Source organism: Stegodyphus dumicola, chromosome X1 (assembly GCF_044657685.1).
Source record: "Stegodyphus dumicola isolate Sdum_Otavi_A_Nest chromosome X1, ASM4465768v1".
In the NCBI taxonomy this organism is placed as follows: domain Eukaryota; kingdom Metazoa; phylum Arthropoda; class Arachnida; order Araneae; family Eresidae; genus Stegodyphus; species Stegodyphus dumicola.
This window is the reverse complement of record NC_140780.1, coordinates 176,149,628-176,166,564: the sequence shown is the minus strand read 5'-3', so window position 1 is coordinate 176,166,564 and position 16,937 is coordinate 176,149,628. Positions and strand designations below refer to the sequence as shown.

General features: G+C 34.1%; 1 protein-coding gene across 1 annotated transcript; it reads right to left on the bottom strand.

Annotated features, from left to right (window-relative positions):
• Window positions 1-6,895, bottom strand: LOC146993360 (THAP domain-containing protein 1-like). The gene is made up of 4 exons (XM_085807343.1): window positions 6,338-6,895; window positions 5,724-5,884; window positions 5,368-5,460; window positions 1-1,101 (listed from the first exon to the last, which is right to left on the bottom strand). Exons 2-4 carry the CDS (start codon window positions 5,874-5,876, stop codon window positions 1,066-1,068), a joined length of 282 nt encoding a protein of 93 aa, XP_085663469.1. The 5' UTR covers window positions 5,877-5,884; window positions 6,338-6,895; the 3' UTR covers window positions 1-1,065.
• Between the last annotated feature and the right edge of the window lie 10,042 nt (window positions 6,896-16,937).

The window sequence follows — 16,937 nt, the reverse complement described above, 5'->3', positions numbered from 1 at the left end:
TACATTTATAACAAATTTTATTACAGCATCTTTACACATATCATTATAACTGAAATCCGACACAATTTATTCTGTGTTGACACAAAAGAAATACAATGCAAGAATATAAAACTCGATCATTATAAGAAATGAACATTCATAATATGAATCATTTATTAGCTTCATAATAAATGGTTTTCTCTCCTTTTAATGCAATATTCAGATATAGAATTCAGTACAGTTCTGTTATGGGGAAGCCATCGGCAAATTTTTTGTTAAACTCGACAAGAGATTGGTTCATATGAAGTCACCAATGTTTACTTCTAAAGTCATTATATAATGTTAACTTTTTTAAGAAAATGTAAAAGAATGTCTTTTCAAAATTGGCAATGAGAATGCAAATTCCAAAGACGTAATGGTCACTTGTATTTCAATCAACAGGCCTTCAACACAAGTTTCCCATATTCTATTATAAAATCTCTGGTTTCAATGATAATTGTAAGAGAATACATGTCAATATAGAATAATGACAATACACCAATGGCATTTTAGGAAAAAAAAAAGTTTGCTTATTATCAATAATTAAATTCACAATTATATGAAATAAAATAAACATACCCATTACGTATATGCATCACAAGGTAATTTGTTTAAGAAATATTTTTCCATTCTTATGATACTCAGTTTCATAATATCCACAATTATCTGGGATATTTTTTACTTCTTCAGCACATAAAGCTCTTGCAATAACCAAAGATCTTTCCATCTATTTTATAATACTGACGATTTGTTACACAAGACACCACACTGATAAGCACAAATGTATATTACCAAATGAAGAGTTTTTGTTGAAACTAAGGAGGATGAATTATTCCAATACTTATATTTGGAATTAAATCATGCACACAATCAAGTTCTAGATATTCCTTTGTTAATAATTTTCTTTATCATTCAGGACTGATCGATATTCTTGAACAGAGGGGTGTGACAATGGATATTGCACATATTTTTTAGTCCACAAAGGACCAATTCTTAACTTCAATAAACTAAGATATATCCTATGCATTTTTACACCTGAGAGCCATTTCATGATAAAAACACTCCTTTCTTTGTTATGAATACCTGAAACAAACAAAGAAAAAACAGAACAAATTTATTTTTTAGTCTTTAAAATCATATATCATATAACTATTATACAGGTGAAATGTTATAAAGACCTATGTACGTAACTTTGTAAAGACTTATAAATTAATATCATGATATATTTATAGAGCTTGGGTCAAAATTATTATTATGAAATATAATTATTGCTGTATGTCTCTTTTTCTTTTTAATAAACAACAAGGTGTTAGCCGAGGTTTCCAAGCCTCGTTACCAAAGTGTACGTGGTAGAGCCTTATCATGTCAGGAAAAGTGCAATGACAGAAAAGGATACCGGACGTCCCTTGCAGTCACACTTCTTCATTCTTTATTTAATTATTTCAATAACTTTTCAAACTTTTAGTCTGTTTGCTTATTCTTCAAGTTCCAAAACGGAAAGTCCCTAGGCCATTTCCAAGTCGTTTTCCAGTAAAAGCAGTCCGGCTAATTCTATCTTTGGATTTCTTAACAGTGAGATTTTTTATGGGGTGGGGCAATTAGCCCCACACCCAACCCCCAACCTGGAGGACCAGTTCCCTGATATAATCCCCAGAGGCAGGGTGCCCGGCTATACTCCCAGACGCTGGGTACCCATTTTAGTCACCTTTTACGACATGTATGAGCTACATTGGGACTATTCTTTCACACCCGGTCACCACACGGGTATATTAGTAGATTGATTTGTGCTTATTCACTGTGAATAATGTGAAGAGCAAATATTACTTGAGCTGAACATGTAGTACTATCCAGAAAGAGTCCATACAATTATTGCATAAATAGAAATATTAGAGTTAGATTGTGCAGAAAGAAGACATTATGGAATTTGTCTTCTTTCTACACTACTACACTATGCCATGTAATATGTTCTTTCTACACTACTACAATGTGACTACACTATGCCATGTAATTGCAGGATACAAAATCTTAAATAATGACAAATTTTTTAAGAAACACAATTGAAATATAAAATAGAAACTTTGGGAACTTGAGAAGTAACTGAGTATAAAGAAAATTTTAAATAATATAAAATCTTCTAAATACCGAAAACTTGGTTAAATAACTAAATAAGCAAAGAATAATATCTACAAGTCCAGAATAAATTATGATATTTAGCATTTAAATGTATAATAAATATGCTTCTTAAATCTCAGCTGCTCAGCAACGATGACACGTAGATATTTAGCAAAGGCGCTTGTAAAAACAATATAGAAATTTCAGGACCTTGAGATTGATTTGTGCTTATTCAATGTGAATAATGTGAAGAGCAAATATTACTTGAGCTGAACATGTAGTACTATCGAGAAAGAGTCCATACAATTATTGCATAAATAGAAATATTAGAGTTAGATTGTGCAGAAAGAACACATTATGGAATTTGTCTTCTTTCTACACTACTATTTCTACATACATATGAACTGTAACTTAGTATAAAACAAATTAAAAATAATATAAAATCTTGAGTAATATTAAAAACTTGGTTAAATAATCAAAGAATAATATATACAAGTCCAAAATAAATTTTGGTATAAAGCAATTTAAATGTATAACAAACATGCTTCTTAAATCTCAGCTGCTCACCAAAGATGACACGTAGATATTTAGCAAATATGCAGTTTGAGAGAACTTTAAAAATTACTTTTAAAGACAGCATCAATGTTACTTTGCAAGTGACTGAAGTTTTCTTTTTTTCTTTATTGGACTTAATATCGTCATTTTTCCTATTGCAAAGATTCTTGAGCATGATATTTGTTGATATCCAAATTATCAGTTTGCTTATACTTTCACTTGTATGACCATTATCACAAATAATATCATCAAAGAGCATTTCTTTTAATTCTAAAATTTTAAAAGTCAAATTTGCTACAATTTTCCTCTGATTTTGTTCCAACAAAAAATCTTCATAGTTTTCACTACACAGCTTATTTACAATTAAATAATTATACATAATTATATTTACAATAAATGGTTTTGGCCACCTGAGTCCACCACGATTAAGATTCTTTATAAGATCATACGTTTGATCATGACTAACTGTGGAATTTATTGTAATGTTTTGTTCGCAGCTACAGCATTTCACTTTCTTTAAAACTGCATGACAACACTAACCACCCAAATAAGTCAGAACTGGCAATGAGCCCTAACATCACTAATGCCCTTCACATCACTCTCCGTAATATTTAGTGATGGGTAATATACTGTATTATCTAATTCTATAATATCATGAAGATTATCATCATATTCAAATGATGTTAAAGGGACAGTAGTATTTTTAACAATCAATTCTAACTTAATACTTGATTGTATTCTTAATTTTTTTTCACATTCTAATAACTGTCTCATTGAAACATTATACTGAGAACCAGAAAGTTGTCTGTATTTACCAAACCGGGCTTCAAGAGCATCAGTCTGAATTTTTCCTGGAAGTATATATTTCATTCCAAGCTCTTCAACACAATATGTAGTCAACTCCAGTATACCATAAGTAGTTTGTTTGAGAGCTGCATGAGTTTCTTTTGTAAGCATGCCTGTTGAACATTTCATTGATTCCCATGCATCTAACCAGTTAAGAAACTGATTGAGGAAAATAACTTTTGGATCAGAATCATCTGCTGTTAATGGCTTCATAAATTCACTCTTTTGATGTATACCTTTAAACATAGTTTTAACATTCATAATATCCCACCATTTGCATATTATGGATATAAACTGAGATGTATCTGAATAGTGTGGTATTTCATACAAAGGACCCAAATGAATCAGACCTTCAATAGTAAATTTATTGAAAATCTTAAGGACCAGTTTAATGTTTTGTTTCTCTAAATTAGAAGGTGAAACACGTTTTAGAGTTAAACCATTAGAAAATGTAATCAGTTGGTCATTTTCAATTTCATGTAGCTTTCTCAAAGACATAAACGAAGCAGTTTTGAAGTGCTTCTTTGAAAGATCTTCAATATTTGGAAAAAACATACATGTACCAGGATTTTTCTGGTTCAGCCAATTGTTCCTTATATTTTTAAATAAATGAACTGCATCTATTATGTAGAAAAGAGGCCTATTCCCATTCATTGGATATTTGTAAACAAATGAATTACGTGGTGGATTTGAAAACAAACTCATGGCTTTTCTATTTATTGCATTGTTGTCTGTAATAACACAAATAACAATAATTCCCATATTTTCAAGACCTCTAATCACTTTTTTAATTACGTAATGTAATGTTTCAAAATTTATTGTGTTAACAGGCATAATATGTACTACCTCTTTGAATGAAGATTCCAAACTGGATATCATAAAAGCAAATGCACTGGTTGCCGGACTGGAAGAATCAAATGCAGCCCCCAACGACAGAGCCTCCTTTGTAATCAAAATATGGCTGAACATAAATTTCATCTACCAAAAGAATCACTTTTCTTTCTCGATCCTCAAGGAAAGTTACACGATTTTTTATATATTTTAAAAAATTTTCATCAATAGTTTCATTACATGGTGACAATACTAAATTGCTACAAATTTTTTTAAAGTCGAAGGATGAGGCATAATAATACTGCCACTATCCCTTAAAAATTTATATGCATGTGGTGATATAGTATTTAACAAGCATGCTAACACTAGTACATCAGGATTGTATCTAAAATTATTTTTAGGGCAAAGTAAAAGATTCATCTGGTCTTGCAAAAATTTAATAATGCTCTCATTTTTGTCGTTAGAGATAGTTTGCAGTAATTCATTAATTATATCAATTGTTATGGTTAATTTTGAATTTAACTCTTTGGTTTGAAGATTAGCCAATTTATCTAAAATAGTCCTAATTTCATTAAAATTTGTAACTTTATGTGGGAATGTGTAAGGAGATAATTGCATAATAGATTTTTCTTTAATAAATACAGACATTTCTTGATTGTCATTCACAACTACAGAATAATCAATTGATGTCCCAGGACTAAAAACAATATGAATAAAGCAAGCAGTTGAGGTATCTGGAACCGTGTATACATGCCAAAATGCTGATATTCCATAGCGATCAATACATGACAAAATATCATTAGAACAATTAATTTTCAAATCATTATTATACATTTCATATTCTTTAAGGCTTTCACGCAATGCTTTCTGTAAATTATGGCACTCGCAGGCAGTTTTTTTTTTTGCATCAGGATCTTCTCGTACAATGGTGCTACTTTTTGAACTGTATACAGATGGATAGTCCTTAAATATCGATGGCACTGTATTTTCTTTTAATCTACGCACCTGAAGAGGAGCAGAAATTAAAATTCCATTCTTAGAATCAAATGCTGAAGCTTCAACTTTAAAATCACTTTCCTTGAAATGCAATTCACAAACCTTTAGAGAAAAAAAAAAAAAAAACTTAATGTTAATAGTAATAGTTTAAAAATCAGAGGGTTCATTCTGAGCATTTGTAGTAAAGAATATTCATTTCTCAGATAGAACCAGAGAATATCTGCAGTGATTAAAGCTCTATTTCAATCCTTTATTTCTGTATATCTTGGTTTATGTAACAAAATATTATCATTTAAAAATTTCTGAATGAACCCTTATATGTAATTAGAATCTACACTGTGAATTAATAACTCTAATTTACTTACCTTTGAACTCTTTTTGGGTGAAAAGTCTTTCCGTTGGATTGCAGAAAGCCACTCTCTCTTCAAATCTTCATTTTTAGGAAAGTAGAATACAGACACTTTTGGTCCTGTTGGGTAGTTTCCCTTACATAATGGTACACAGCATCTACCCGGCATTTTAATAACTGAAATGTTTTTATTTAAATTAATATATAAAAGGGAGTAAATAGTTATGTATAAAATATAAATTAATTATTTTTAAATATAAAAGGGAGTAAATAGTTATGTATAAAATATAAATTAATTATTTTTAAATATAAAAGGGAGTAAATAGTTATAGTGTATAGCTAATGGCATGTAAAATTTTAAGAATAAGCTGTGTTAGCTTGTATTATAACATCAAATTTATACAGGTCCATAAAAAAATGTTTTATTCTGAAACAGATCAGGTTATATAATTATGCAAAGCCCGTTTGTTCTACGATGGTCTGACACAACATTATTCAAAAAGAAATTATACATACCTCAGCAGCCTTGTCTCTACGAGAAATAACACATGTGTACTAGAACATACGCCTAAAAACGTTGATATAATTAGAAAAATATAAATTTACAGAAGTAAAGTAATGTATTCTTACCTCTCTAAAATACATCCAACCTTAAAACCATAAAAAAATCAAAGTATTCTGGTTCAGCGTTCGCACAACGTAAGAAGCTTCAGCAAAGCAAGGTTCTTTAATATACTAAGGTTAGGCCAGGAACGGAAAAAGCGTGCCATTGGTTGCTGGTAGTGACGTCACCCGGGAGACAAGACGCATCGGCCGACGCGTCTGCTACATGATTTTCGTAATGGAAGTAATGTAAACTAAAGCAAAATAATCATTTTAAATGTGGTAGATACACCGGAAATACCGGGTATATACTTTCCGATAAAGTATTTTGTTAAAGCAATGTTTATTTTATGCACAGAATTCGTACGAATGCTGAAAATAATTGTAAACATTAAATTCTTATCATAAAGGAAAGCATTAGGAAATGAAAAACGATATTTAAGTTAATTGAGGGAAATAAATATTGTAAAACAAGCTATTTTTCAATATTTTTCGTAGTATTGTTTGCACTAAAGAAATTTTGTTGAACAGAACACATGATGGCATAATTCCTAAGACCATGGTAAAAACATAATCAAAAAGTATTATTCTATTTAATTTCATTGCTCATGCATTTTTTTTTAATACAAATGAACTTTGACATTCCATGAGAAATATATGATCGTGATTTTCAGTTTAATTTACATATCTCAAGCAAAAAAATATATAAAAAGATTTGACATAACAAATTCGTATTTAAATACCATAAAATTCTACAAATTTCTTAATATTCGTCATTTATACTTTTAAATAGTATACTTATCACATTATTTTTAAAGTCACTTCATACTGATTCACTTCAGATTTTAGCAGAAGTGCATATATTTTCAGTATAATCTAAAAGTACTCTTATAATCCCTTACACTCCCAAGATTTCTATATAACATTTATCCTGACCGTGATTATTTGCTATGGTAAATAATCTTCGATATTGGCATCCTATTCTTCCTTCCATACAATAAAAATGGAACAATTAAAATACATTTTCTTACACATATACGCACAATAATAAACTTGCCCTACACCTTAGTGTGTATACGAGCCAGTTTCCCTGAGAAAGTCCTCCACGAAGGCATCACACCTATTACGCAGATAGCCCTAGTGTGCTTTGCCATAATTAAATACACCACCACATGTTAGTTTTAATTCAGCCTGTACACAAATTAAATATTTTTAATGACTAATGTATTTTTAACAGGTTGTTTCTTAAAATACTTTTGTTATACTCAAAATATGTGTTCAATATTGAATTATTTTTCTTTCTCTTATAATTAAAAACTAGTTATATGGAATCAAAATTAAAACATATGCAGCAGTTAAATAACACTGAACAGAATATCTTACTTACTCTTTCGCTATTTGTATTCCAGCATTATACACAGATTTGTTTTCCTTCAGGGTCAGGTATGTGTAAGTTCACTTAGTTATATCAATTAAATTACATCAGGCATATGCATCAGTTAAACAACATTGAAGGAAATATGTCGCTCGCTCATCGATGTTTGCATCATAGTGTGGCCGATAAATTGTTCTTTCTTCTGAAGCATGTATCAGTTTACTATGTCTCAATGCTTAACCCAGACATTGCTTCAATACATAGAATTACTTTTGGGATGTAAAGAAAGTAACCAAAGCATGTGAATTAACTTAGATAAGCAAATTTATCAACTAATCATTCAGGTAGTCACTATTGGTAAACACGACATTGAGATTAAATATCTCGCTATAAATCTACTTCATAAAAGGAAAATTATGATAAAAAATTAAAATAGAAGTAAAATGAAAAATAAATGTAAAATTACATAAAAGTTATGTATGAAAACTACATAAATTCATTTAAAAAATAGTCAGTTATTTTATCTGGTTGTAAAGAAAGTTTTCCACCAAAAACGTTCTTCATAAAACTAGAAAAAAACAACAACATGAAGGTAGTATATATAGCACGGGTACAAATCACCAGACAAATCTATGATTTTCTGTCAACATTTTGGTAGTTTTTCAAAATCATCGACACATAAACTTGGTGGCCACGAGTTCAAAAGCAGATCAACTACATTTTGGACATCCTGCGCAGAATGGAAGATAGCACCAGCAAGATGTGGCTGCAGGTGTGATTAAGTAATCTCATGCAGTACCCAGTAATTGAACTTGTGCGTCAAATCTACGAGATACTCAGCGCAACTAATGGACATGGCACTAATGTCTAACTCTTCAGCTTTCACTCTCTCGAGACCATACGCAAGCCCTTGAGTGGTTACATATTGATATTCAACAAGTTCTCGTAGGTGGGCCTCATCAACATCAGTAGGTTGGCCAGAGTGATCTGCTTCTTCAGTATCATAAGCCTTGTTTTTGAACTTTAGGTACCAAACCTTCAGTGTCATTTGATATAACATTAGCACATAAAGTTGTACACATGATTTGGCGAAATTTTGTAGCTGACTTTTTGCAAAAGAACTGGAAGAAAATTATAGTTCTAATCTGGTAGTGTGATAGTTCCATTTCACACACCTTGTACTTAATGGTATTTTTTTATAAATTTAAGAGCACACCGTTCTAAAGCAAGTCTCTCTTTTTCAAATACATTTTGCAATACAGTGTTCTAAAGCATGTTTCTTTCTTTAAAATGCATAATCTTTAATCATATATACAAAATATGATTCGAATTTCAAATCTTTCTTTAATCCTATATACGGAATATGATTAAATATGCCAATGTGAAATTTCGCGAAGAGGATATTTGAAGTGGCAGGATACTTTCATTAAAACTCGAAAGCTTACTTTAATTGTTGGGAAAGACATTTCATGTCATAAGAAAACACACATCTTTTTAATGCATGAAAAATATTTTCTGGTTCTCTGCTCCTTGAATGTCATAATCCTCGTTTTTGCATTTTCGGTACTAAACCTTCACAGTTTCATATGACATTACATTAATACCTAAAGTTTTACACGCGATTTGGTGACATTCTGTAACTGACTTTTTGCAACACAAATGGAAGTAAATGATGATTCTATTCTGTAGTAGTTAAAATAGATGTAGTAGTTAAGTAAATGATTCTATTTTGGAGTAGTTAAGTAGATGATTCTAATCTGTAGTAGAAATAGTTTCATTTCAGACCCCTTGTATTCGATAACATATTTGTTTTATACATTTCACAATACAAAACTCTCACAGTTTCATATGACATAACAGTAGTACCCAAAGTTGTACACATGATTTGGTGACATACTGTAGCTGACTTTTTGTAACACAACTATAGTAGAAATAGTTTCATTTCAGACACCTTGTACTCAATGATAAATGAGTATATATGAGTAGGATGTAATAAGAGGAGGAGTTATAAAGATGATGCAATCCACTTCTGTGCCTTTTTCATATCAGCCTTATTTCTTTTCTTCTTTTTCATTTCTGTATTCAAATACCTCAAGCGTATAAATGTTCGTGTCTTAACATATATTTTAATGATTTCATTATGCACATCAGGAAACTTTTGTGCAATTTTTTTACACATAGTTTGCATAATGTTATTATTTCTTGAAAGACCATCTTTCCCATGTTCACTTACAAACACTACTTCAAATTGACTTATTTTTTTTAACCATTCCTCAGATGGAACAAGTAAACCACCACGAGAAAGCGTTTCTATCCAACCAACGTGTTCATCTGAAGGCAGATGGAGCAATTGTTCTGTAGGTGTTCCCAAAGAATGGTCATATTTTCTTCCACGGTAGGCTATGTAGCCTGCAAGGTACCGAAAACCCTCTACAGAGCAGTCAGCTGCAGGTTCACTTGCAAGGGTCAATCTAGAATTATCAAAAACAATATCCCTCATCTCAGTTTCACCGTCTAACATCTTCAGAGCTTCAGTCATGTCAGGTAAAATATTACCAAAAAAGTTGGAAGTAATGTATGCATCTTCCTCCTCATCAGGAGCAACAGAAGATGTGTTAGAAAGTGAAATCTGGTAGGAATTATTAGTTAACAATAAAAGACGCATTCGATACTTCACGTCTACGGGCAGTGGATGATCATAGAAATGGCCAAGACCGCGGATTCGGGAAAAAATTTTTTCCAGGCAATCTTGATTTAGTCTGGAAGTTAAAAGGTATTTAACTCCTAATTGTTTCAAATCAGAAAATAACCCCAGCAGTGATGTAATCGACATCATAAATCCTTTCTGAAATGGTAATAGGTGCTTTGCCTTGCCCACTCTCATGTCTTCACAAAAAGCATAAAATTTCTTTAAGGTTCTCTCCTGGATTTCTTCATGTATCCCATACGCACAAGATAACACTGTATCAGAGACAGGTTTCCTGGAGTTAAGAATATCAAATGAATTATTCACTAATTCAAAAAAAATTGCAGTTTCCTCTTCTTCTGGTATAAGATAGCGGATACCTTGTGCAGTATGGTTTGAAAATAACTGCGCAGCTAAATGCACACGCTGGCGTTCATTACCTTTAACAGAAATGTGACTTACGGACAACTTTGGGCAAATTTTCACTTCTTTGCAATCCATCGATATCAATCTTTCGATAGGTTCTTTTGTAATTAATTTATTTCCCGGAAGCATTAATCCGTCATCCAAAAAGTGATTACGAAGAAGTTTCAAAAGGTGTGGCACATCAGCAAACACCCACACACGTTTACTAGAGTCCTGGGGATGTGAAAAGTTGCTGTTCAGATGAGTAATCTGAAGTTTTGTCCACACAGCACGATTTCTACCACCCAAGTCAGCTACAGCTGCAACTACATAATATCCAATTTCTGCTAATGTTATTATTATATCTTTCAATATTTCTGCCGTCATTTGCGTATCAAAGTCGAAATATATTGGCTGCTTCCAGCTTGCAAGAAGTCCTCGCACCATTACTACTTGAACATTTCTATGTGGGCCAACAATCTTATCTTCTGCTTGGTCATAACAGATTCTACTATCCACGTTCATTTCATCGAATGAAAGAACACACATACATTCTTTGTCTGTCATCTGTAATGCCCCAGCACGCATAACATGAATTACATCGTGTAGCAAACCAGGATAACAGCGAAATGAACAAAATACCCATCTCTTCAAAGTCGAAATGCTAGGAAATGGAAATCCCATTTTTTGTCTGAGATAGTTATAGCATCTTTTGGATACTGCCCTAAGTGTTGCAGATTTGCAAATGTCATCTGCATTCCACTTAACATATTTTTTATTTGACATGAGAAAGCGAATTTGATTGTCCGTAAAAATTGTCCCTAAAATTTTTTTAACTGCACTATGTACTTGTTTGCTTGTTACTTTCCTGCTCATTTTCTGATAGCTACGCAATTTTCTACGAGAAGCAGTAAGTTCAGTAAAAATAATTTTCTTTTGCATTTTCAATTGACTGCACAACACATTTAATCTCTTATTTTCCTTTTCTAAGATTTGCACACGCTCAACTAAATGAGATGTGTCACTGGATGTAAACTGAGTTGCACAGTCTATCTTATCAGCTTGCAGTTTTTTCTTTTTGGGGGAAAGGGAAGCTAAATTTTCCAATGCTCGTTTCCTTGTTCCCCGAGCCTGACACCTGCTTGCTCTATCCCTTTTTAGCATAAATTTAGATGACTCATTCCTGTTAGAAAACGTTCTCTCCAGATTAGGTTCAGTTTTTGAAGCACAACATATATACTTTATTGATGAGTTATTTTCACATGATGATGACGGAAGATGTAAAGTGGGAACAGCATTGGCTTTCAGCACCCTTTTAGGAGTTGAACCAAGCAATTCTGCCTTTAGATCTCGTACGTAGTCATCAGGTATAAAATGAAGACCACATACTCTGGCATTTTCGATGTTGAAATTATCTGCTCTTTTGCAGCGATTAGTCCATAACTTACGAAGTTCTGGATCACTTGGAAAACGATGGTATGTGATGCCTTGACTTTTAGTTTTCCTTCTATAATTCTGACACAACGCTATAGCACAACTTGCCATTTCCGACTACTTATAAAAGCAAATTAACAACACAATTCAAATGTATCACAGATCAAATGCAACGAATGTAAACAAACGCCGAGAACTAACGACTGTCACCCACATGACGTCATGCGCAGGTGGCAAAATTTTCTCCCTGCACTACGCATCGCTCGTGGGCCCCCCTGTCAGCAAAGAGCCACTGCATGCGTTCCGAAGTTTATTATGACCAGAAGTCGTGACGTCACAGGAATTTTCGAACCGCGCGCTTAGGCTTGAAGTAGAGTCGGTGTTGCACCGGCTCGCAACCGGGAGACTTGGCCTTGTATCGATTGCATCTTACACAACCTTTTACGATTTTCCTGACCGCTCTTCTGCCCCTCACTATTCAAAATCGCTCCCTTAATATTCCGAGTAATATTTAGGTTCCAGCGGGACAATTTTGTAAATGATAATATTCTATAAGACGCTGGGTGAAAATGCACCGGTCTGGTAAAATAATTGGACAAATAACTTCAGAGTCGTCTGATCGCTCTAATACGCGTTTGCACCCTTTTTATATCCTCTCTGTCTGAGATGACACTCATATTGGGAATAGAGTCGGCGGAGGAAAAATACTTATTTTGTACAATTTTTATAAGAGTTTTTTCGGCATATTCCATCTCATGAGCGGTTAAATCTCCAGTCTCTCGAAATGCACGTTTACTTTTTGCGTTTTTCACAAACCGTAATATCCATGCGACTAATCGAATGATGGATTGAAAGTTCGAAAACCTAATTGCATACCAAGGTATTTCCTCTTAGCTGAATTAAGGTTACACAATCTGACCTTCCTTTTTTCTCGTTCTACCTCAGAGGTCTCGTACACCAAACGGTCTGGTGGCCAGTTGTTATTAGATTCCAGGAGCCAGGATGGACCCTTACACCAAAGAGAATCTGAAAATGAACGAAGGGAACTGCCTTTTGAAAGCATATCTGCCGGGTTTAAATCATCTGGTACATGGCGCCAACACTGAGAAGGAATCAGACTGTTTATTTCTTTTACTCTATTCGCAACGAAAACTAACCAATCACCACGGATCTTAATCACCAGAGTGCTACCATAGAATCACTCCATGCAAATAATTTTCAAATCAGGCAAATCTAAGGCGACGTATACTGAGTGTACCAGTCTCGCGCCAATGCAACAGGCCATCAATTCTAACCGAGGTATTGTCAGGGATTTTAACGACGCTACCCTGGATTTGACTCTGATCACTAGAATTTTGACTTTTCGTTACAGTTCTAATGTAAACAAATGCACCATAGGAGCTCTTACATGCATCAACAAATAGATGCAGCTCTGAATTCTCATTTATCTCTACATATCTTGGAATACTAATTTTCTCAAGATATTTAATTTCATCCTGCCACTTATGAAAAGTTTTCTGAATGTTATCTGGCAAGGGGTCATCCCATTTTAATTTCATAGTCCAAGCTTCTTGTAATAGCAACTTAGGTAACAAGGTAGTTGGACTCAAAAAACCCTGCGGATCAAAACTTTTATGTACCATAGCCAAAATATTACGTTTACTTATCTCATTATCCATTGAATAATTAAGATTACATTTTAATGTATCGTTATCCAAATCCCATAAGATTCCAAGAAGAAAAGTTATACCGGAACTACGGGAAATACAATGACCTGGAACATTACTTTCCGAACCCCGTAGGTTAAAACATCCCCGAGCCATTACTTCTGTAGCCTTAACTATAAAATTCTCTTGCTGTTTGATATCGTAAACCCCAGTGACATAATTGTCAACATACAACGAATGCTTTAATTTTGGGGTCACATCGTCAAACTCGGCAGGGGAATTATCCAAGAGATGCTCTATCAGTGGCGTAGCGAGGAGGGGGCAAGGGGGTGCATGATGCCCCGGGCGCCGCTCGTAGAGGGGGCGCCAAATGGTCTCCAAACAAGATTTTCCTGAAAATTTCAGTTTTTATTTTGATCGATTTCTGGAAAATATATTTAAAATTAATAACTTTTGTAATATAATTAATTATTTATTTTCTTGAGTTTTCTGATAAAATGTGTAATAAAATGTTTGAGTACATCAACCAAAACATTCTTTCTGACCACTTTATTTCTCCAAAGAAGAGATATATTTTTATTTCTTTAAACGAAATGCATGTATATCTCCCGCTTTTTATTTTAAAACGATAACACGACCTTGTCCGGAATTTCTCAAACATATTTAATTTTCAAAATCCACTTCCATAATCTGGAAATGACATTTTGGGAAAATCCTAACGCTTCCGCTACAATGGATTGCGTTTGACTCTAATGTAAACGACTGATGGCCTTCCTGGCTACCGATTCAACTAAGTCATCTTGCTGAGACATCGTATATTCACTGCTACGAAGCATTCAACGCTTGTCAATTGTTTCTAATCTCCTATTACAAAAGGAATACTGCAAGTGGCTCCTTACTCCTTATCTAAAACGCATAGTTTTCGACGTCACAGACTAAATTTGCATATTCCCAACTTTGTAAACGTTATAATTTTCCTTTATAATCTCTTCTATTTCCTTTTGTTCAAAAAGGTTGTCGATTATATGGTTATTTCATACCGAACCCACAATATCCCCTAATTGTTTTGAGCAGTGAATGTGACTGCATGGCGTTACTCCGCAGTAGAAAAGAAACGGAACCTAAAAGTCCGCTACAGATCTATGGAGAAAATATTTTTCAAAACCTAAGAGTCGCACTTCAGATACTCCTTACTATTTCATTATCAAATGCTAGCTATAAACGTTCGTTCATCAAATTAAAATAAATTTTCACATATTTATAATCAACGATGGGACAGGATCCCCTAAGTTATCTAGCATTTTTAAGTGTGCAAAGAGAAAAAGTTGAAAGGATCGACTTCGATGAAGTAAATGATAAATTTGCTTCAGCCAAGGTAAGAAAAATGTATACATAGTAATTAATTGTATTCATGTATTATATTATTATTAATAAATATAAGTTCCCGACCAAGTCGAGGTGCACGTGATTGAAGCGAGATGAGGGGAAGTGAAGTAAAACTTTTTAAGTTGGCTGGTGGTGTGTCTGACAATTTTAGATCTTTGGCACTCCAAGCACGAACATGTCCAGTTGGCTATGTCCTTTCGCATGCTAGGCCATACGAAACGTTGCTGTATCAGTTTCCTCGAAGCCTTGATGCCAGGCTGTGACAGACGATGTAACTGACTAAAAATGGCATGGCGAAACCCGGAGGGAACATAAGGTTGAAATCTTGAATCCTGAACATTACAATAAAGTGATTTTTCAGGTGACAGCTGCATAGGCTTCAAGTTGAGATTGGTGGAAGATTTGCTTTTCGAAAGAGGTTTGTAGTTCTGAATCCCGGTGTTGTTTATCCGCAAGGGCAGCAAAGTTTATTGTCGAAGGAACGGCTAGTTCTTCAGTACCAGACAAGGTGTCTCCAGCAATATTCTGCGAACCCTCAATATAACGGATATCTGTTGAAAATTGCCCTATGAAGTCTAGGTGTCTCATTTGACCAGGAGAAGCTTTATCTGAACGCTGTTGAAAAGCATACGTTAAGGGGTTTTGATCCGTGAAGATCATGAAAATGCGTCCCTCTAGCATATGTCAAAAATATTTGACAGCTTCATAAGTTCCTAATAACTCGCGATCGTAAGTGCTGTATCTAGTTTGTGCTGGTCAGAGTTTTTTAGAAAAATATGAAAGTGGTCTCCATAATTCTTGATCGTTCTGTTGTAAAACTGCTTCTATACCTGTTGTTGATGCGTAAACGTGTAGAAATATTAGGTTATTTTTTGGAAGCAGAAGAGATGAAAAATATGCAACGCCTTCGCCGGGAATCGAGCAGCGGACCTCTGGAGTACCGGAGGCCCAGCCTGCAGAACCACTACACCACGAAGGCACGCTAGGAAAGCGGGAGAAATACCTTATATACTCCCCTTTTTAAAGGGCGACTGGGGTTTTAGGGGACCCAATTGCCAAATTCTGGGTGTGCAGAATCCTCATCCAACACCCCTTTTAGTTTGGGCGCCACTGTACAGACATTAGGATACTTGGAAGCAAGAGAGATTGAAAAATTAGCAACCGTCTTCGCCGGGAATCGAACCGTGGACCTCTGGAGTATCGGCCCAGCGTGCAGACCCACTACACCACGAAGGCACGCTAGGAAAGCGGGAGATATACCTTATAAACGTAGAGTGATAATGGCTTAAATACGGAAGGATACTACAAATTTGTTGCCGAAATTAAATCATTCTTGCATTTTTGGAACGCTTCGCGAGATTCTCTGGTCCAGGTTATAACACGTTTATCGTTTTTCTTGCTTCCAACCAAAAAAGAATTTAGAGATGCTTGTATGGTTGCTGCATGAGATAAGAAACGTCGATAAAATTGAGCATAGCAAGAAATCTTCTTAAGTCCTTCACTGTAGATGGTTATGGCATATCGTGGATAGCGGTCACTTGGGAAGGGGTCGAACGCCATCGGCGGAAATTTCATGACCAAGAAAGGATACACTTGGTTGGCCAAAAACGCATTTGGAAGGATTAAGACTGATACCGTACCTTTGAAAACGTTCAAAAACTGTTTTCAAATGCG

What these genes read in the sequence shown, in the direction of transcription:
- LOC146993360 (XM_085807343.1), bottom strand. Translation starts at nt 5,876, where the DNA reads ATGCCGGGTAGATGCTGTGTACCATTATGTAAGGGAAACTACCCAACA. An exon ending in CACCCAAAAAGAGTTCAAAG is followed by an intron (nt 5,461 to 5,723) that starts GTAAGTAAATTA and finishes TTTTCTCTAAAG; the next exon opens with GTTTGTGAATTGCATTTCAA. An exon ending in TAATTTCTGCTCCTCTTCAG is followed by an intron (nt 1,102 to 5,367) that starts GTGCGTAGATTA and finishes TGTTTGTTTCAG; the next exon opens with GTATTCATAACAAAGAAAGG.